Below are 5,447 nucleotides of genomic sequence, written 5' to 3' on the forward strand. Positions count from 1 at the left end.
AGTGGCGGTTTTTTCTGATTTGTGGGGGTTTGAAACCCCCACCAAAAGGTTAGTGGGAATTTTCCAAACCTCCCAAATTTGAGGTGCCACGAGCTTATTTGTGGCGGTTTTGCAGAACCCCCAGAACATAATTTAGTGGCAGTTCTTTGTCTGCTTTGTGGAGGGGGGTTTTAAGTTGAATTTTTTTGGAAGTTTTTGACATTTTTGTGGAGGTTTAAAACTCCCACAAAAACTGAATTTCTTTTAAAAAAATTGCATCGAACTGAACTATTGCAAACCATTTAAAATTGAAACTGAACCTATTTGAAGCTATAAACCACTATTATTGATTGAACAAATTACATCAATCAAACTAAAAATTATTTAACTTTAAAGAAATTAGTAATTAGTATGGAATGAATATAAAATTAATAAATTACATCAATCAAATTGGTATGAAATGGGAAAATAGACACAAAAACTTAAAATGTCACTCTACTCAGTTTAGGCGATACTAAACTGTTAATTACCATTGAGAATCATGGTTTAGCATATGCAATAACCTTCCCTTCACTGTTCAAAACCTTAACTATCTGCCTTGTGCCCCATGTTTCACCGCTGAGAATTATCTGCAAAAAGTACACCATGCAATGAACTATTAAACAATATTAATATTGTGGTACACACACTGAACCTATCAATGGCATTTGATAGAAAGTAGTAAACCTAAGTCTGAAACGTGTTTTACTTTTCAAGTCACAGGCCCAATTGGATTAGACATAGCCATCATCATATCAACAATAAAACTGAAAACAACAATTACCAAGCAATACCTGAGATTTTCAAATCTAAGTCATCATACCAAATTGAGTATAAACTACAAAACAATGTCCTTTCTCATTAGAAAAAGTTAGATGGTTAACATTTGGCAAAGAGTTTGTATCATCAAAATATCAGAAAATTAATCATTATCACTCAAGTCCTAGTATCTGTTAATATTAAAAAAAAATTCAGTAATTGATCAAATGAGAATAAGTAATATGACAAAATTCAGAGGAACTAAAATCTGAGATTACTTACTTCAGGATAATTGTCACTATCAATCTTCTGTAATTGCGTAATGAGTTCTCGGGCAGTCTTGTTAAAGTTCTTAAGAATTAAAAACTCAGTTAGTACAAAAAACTCAGCTATATCTGCTTATTCAGGCATAATTACTGGTATATCCATAGCTCAACAAGCAATTAAAAATGGGAGTTATTACCCTCCAGACATAGTATTCAATTAAAAAAGTCTATTATATAAAAATTAATATCATTCTCTTTTAAACGAGTAGGTTAGTAGGTTTGAGGCATAACCTTTGAGATGAGCGAAATGCTCCATCAAGAGTTGTCTGTTTCATCGTGCTAGAACCTCTGCCTCTGCCTCTGCCTCTGCCCCTCCCTCTTGTTGGATTTTGAGAAGCATTAGAGGACCCTTTCCTACCTCTTTGTTTGACACGTTCCTAGAATATGAGAACTGACAAAATAATTAATGACACGAGAAAATGTATGTTTCATCAATCAAAGATCACAGTGATCCATACCAACACATACTAAGGTCCCAATAATTGTAATACTACAAAGAAAATTGTGATGGACGGAGCCTGGAAGGACACAAGCAAATACATTCCTACATAATATGCTAGAATTCTATGTCATGAAAGCCTCAATAACATCAAGGCGTTCACCCCAAGGCCATGTTCATTAAACATTAAAACAAATGGATCTTTTAACCTCTAAGAACTTTCCAACTTTAACAATTAAATCTTCCTCATCGAACTTCATGGTATTTGAATCCTTAGCAATTTTGTTCTGCAGAAGCACGATAAATCATCAATGAGAGAGGAAGGAGTATCACATAAACACAAATTGATGAGAAGAAGAGACAAGGTGGACTACAATGTGAACCAGATCTACAACATACAAATATCAAAGACAAAGCCAAATGGCATTTAAAAGCAAAATAGAATCCTCACTCTTGTTTCGTTAATATTGCTTTGTACACACACATAAAATGCATTTTTGTCATCCTTGTTCGCAAAATTGTGTAATGCAATATCCAAATCATTGACAGGAAGTATCTTCATTTTCTGCAAAACCGTTAAACGTAAGCTGTATTAAAAAAATAAAAAAAAAGTAAAAAAAATCAAACTTGCTGCATGCTCATATTTATATTCCTTATCTTCAATTAAAAGTCAAGAGAATCCAGATACAACCAAAGTTGTCTACCTATACAACTATCAAATCAAGCTTAAACTAAACAATAGGAACTTAAGTCAGGCTCCCAATCAAATTAATATAATTGTAGGATACAACCAAGCATTGCAATAATATACAACTAATTCCGTCAGACTAGAGAAAGACACTTTGCTTGGTACTAAATTCTTTATATCAGAACACTAGTTTACTTTCAATGTTTGGATATTATCAAGGATGGGGTAGGAGTTGAACACAATCGGCCTTAGGTTTTTCCTCAAATAGCACCTCTTCAACCCTTTCCTTTGACTCTTTAAATTCAAGTTTTCGAGACTTTAGTTCCCAAGTCAACTTGACGCCTCTCATATCAAATGATAATTTCTCCAAGCTCTGAAATAGGAGATTAACCTAACAAGCAACACAATCAAAATGGACTCTTTTTAAGAGCAAAATAAATTAGTTTCGAGATCTAATAGTGAATAAATCATGTAATTAATATAGAAAGTTGATTATCAAAACATTATCACTACTTCATCTTTATTCACATATAATTGTAGGTACCTTTCTATCAAATTCTGCATCTGTAAACAAATTTTTTTCAAGATTTTATTTTATTTTTTTAAATTAGCTTCCTGACAAGCTAGTAGAATTTGCTTACAAGCTCAATGTCTTGGCGTGAAACTTTCTTGTTATCATTAATTGTAGCAGATGCTGATCCTAAATCCACAATGAGAGCATCAGTTGTGTGATTATTCGGTTATCGTTCACTTTGGAAGTCGTGAGAAGCTTGAGTTGAGGCAATTCTTGCTTTCTCTGCAATTCAGTTCATGAAATCCATAGAAAAGGTGCAGAAATAACAATCTGGAATCATTGAAATGATAGAAGCAAGTGAGAAAGCATTCGTATGAAGCTGAACTAGGTACAAATTAGAGTTAATAGAGATCTCAAATTCAATTCACCTCTCTCAAAAATACGGAGATTGTCTGAACAAATTCTGAACGGAAGTGAGTGAGAAAACTTAATTCTCGAACTAAACAAGAACAAATTAGGAAGAAATTCTCACCGCAATGACTTGGAATGACATGAAAATCAGTTCCACGAGATCTGATAGCTTCAAAAGCAGCTTCAATCGAAGCTTCCAGAGACTCCCGCTCGCTTGCCTTCCAGATCTCCTCAGCCAATGCCACCGCGTTCGCACCGAAACCACGCTCTAAGTGCTTCAAGCCACCGGAGCAAAAGCAGAACCAGTGGAAGAACCCTGAAAGACGATGCAGAAGCAGAAGAGAGGCTCCACGATCACTTCATCCTCCATTTATAAACTCCACTGGTGATGTGCTGACGAAGGAGACAATGACGGCTACAATGGCGGTGGCGGTGGCGATGGCGATGGCGATGGCTATGGCGATGGTGACGACATTGATTCTAGGGTTTCAGAGAGAATGAGAAATCTCACTCTCCCTCGTCCTCTCTCTCTCGAAGCCCTGTTTGATTTTTTTTGATTGGGCTGAGTTAATATTTGTTTGAGTTAGATTATTTTAGAATAATTAACTGAATTGGGAGTATTATAACCGTGGGAGTTTTATAATTTGTCACAAATGAGATATATTATGGAGGTTTTAATAACTTCCATTGAAAAATTATCATAAATAAATATAAATTTTGTAGTGTGAAAATGATGAATGTCTGTCCTACTGGATGTGATATCAAATTGTCGGTTCAATTGTCTATCCAACATATTTCCATGGGATTGTCACCTTTCGGTCACGAATATATATAAATGGAATCCTCCCACGGATATAGTGCCGGGCACACTACACACGGATATAGTGTCGGGCACATTATTATAATCTGAAAGGATGTGAGCGGGATAATCTGTCTCCGACCTCATATAACCCACGGATATAGTGCCGCGCACATTTTTTCAATAACCAACAAGTCCCTCACTCATCTCCAAGAAGTCCCTGTCAAAAAAGACACCCACGCCGACTCCTGTCTGTCCTAAAAGTGAGCCATCATGTCCCCTCCATCGTATCTCCTGACCAAAGGTTACGAAAATATCCTATGTGGCAGTTATCGATGCTGATGTGGACGTTTATTCAGAGTAAAATGCCATGTTGGATTTGGAGGAATGGACAGGGGTCGAAAGGGGGTAAGGGGTGGCGGCTGAAGGAGTTAGGGTTAGGTTTAAGACAAATTTAGGAATTTTAGGGTTAGGGTTACGGATTTTATAAAGGGATAAAGATAAAATTAGAGGGTAGAAAAATAATTTTAAAATCAAATATACTCTATTAAAAGTATTTAAAAATACTATTTATCAACATATCGCCGAGTTCAAATAATTATTTCTAATTTAAATTATAAAATAAATATATTAATCACATTCTATAAAATACAGTTTAAATCCAAAATATCAATTATCTAAACTAAATCATATAATTTTTTATTATTTTTTCATTACCAATATTTTAATTTCAAATTATGTAAAATAACTAATTATAATAAAATTATACAAGAATATTAATTAACTTAACTCCAAATATTCATAAAACTAATTTAATTACTCTTAATAGATTAGTTTATAAAATAAAGAGTTCAAATTAATAATAAGACATAACTTATTCATAATAGAAGTTACTTAAATTAGACTATATAATTCTTTTTTATTTTTCAATTATTGAAAATTATGTAAAATATTCAATTATAATGAAGATATATTAGAATCTTGATTGATTTAAAGTCAACTTAATTAATTTTTTAATAAAATAGTTTCTAAAATTATAAAGTTCAAACTTGGTAAGATAAAATCATATTTAGATTTTCAAAAATATAGAATGTTATATATGCTCATTCACTAAAGTTTTCACTTGATAAGAATTTTCTGCACTGTTCTAAGATGTCAGAATCAACCAAGGACAGCCCTCTCATGTCCATGCAACCATTACCCTCTTATTTACATTCTTTAGATACACTAACCCTTTTCTTCATATACAAAATAGTCCTTTAGAGCATTCTTGAAACTATCCATTGTAATGAATGTCTGTCCAACCTTAAACTCAACATCTCTATACTCTGTCTCCTCATTAAATGCATCAAATACAGTCCTGCCTTCATCATCATCTGACACTAGACTATTAAATGCTTCACTCTCATACTCATAAGGCTTGTCATAATCAGAGTTTAACTCTTTCTCAACTATTTTAGAATTTGCACCACCTTATTCCCTTCTAAACCATT

The 5,447-nt window shown here is 33.5% G+C and overlaps 1 protein-coding gene across 6 annotated transcripts; it reads right to left on the reverse strand.

Moving 5' to 3' along the window:
* Positions 1-322: 322 nt before the first annotated feature.
* Positions 323-3,705, reverse strand: LOC107484878 (double-strand break repair protein MRE11). Of its 6 annotated transcripts, none has more exons than XM_021139918.2 (9): positions 3,277-3,705; positions 2,872-3,074; positions 2,426-2,621; positions 1,994-2,107; positions 1,752-1,829; positions 1,335-1,480; positions 1,060-1,128; positions 813-856; positions 323-608 (listed from the first exon to the last, which is right to left on the reverse strand). In XM_021139918.2, the coding sequence occupies exons 4-9, from the start codon at positions 2,102-2,104 to the stop codon at positions 592-594; spliced, it is 465 nt and encodes a 154-aa protein (XP_020995577.1). In that variant the 5' UTR covers positions 2,105-2,107; positions 2,426-2,621; positions 2,872-3,074; positions 3,277-3,705; the 3' UTR covers positions 323-591. The 6 variants fall into 6 exon arrangements, with proteins under 6 accessions (XP_020995577.1, XP_052114066.1, XP_052114065.1 ...); XM_052258106.1 differs by lacking the exon at positions 2,426-2,621 and adding an exon at positions 3,173-3,196; XM_052258105.1 differs by lacking the exon at positions 2,426-2,621 and adding an exon at positions 3,173-3,207.
* Between the last annotated feature and the right edge of the window lie 1,742 nt (positions 3,706-5,447).

This window comes from Arachis duranensis, chromosome 1, assembly GCF_000817695.3.
Source record: "Arachis duranensis cultivar V14167 chromosome 1, aradu.V14167.gnm2.J7QH, whole genome shotgun sequence".
Classification (NCBI taxonomy): Eukaryota; Viridiplantae; Streptophyta; class Magnoliopsida; order Fabales; family Fabaceae; genus Arachis; species Arachis duranensis.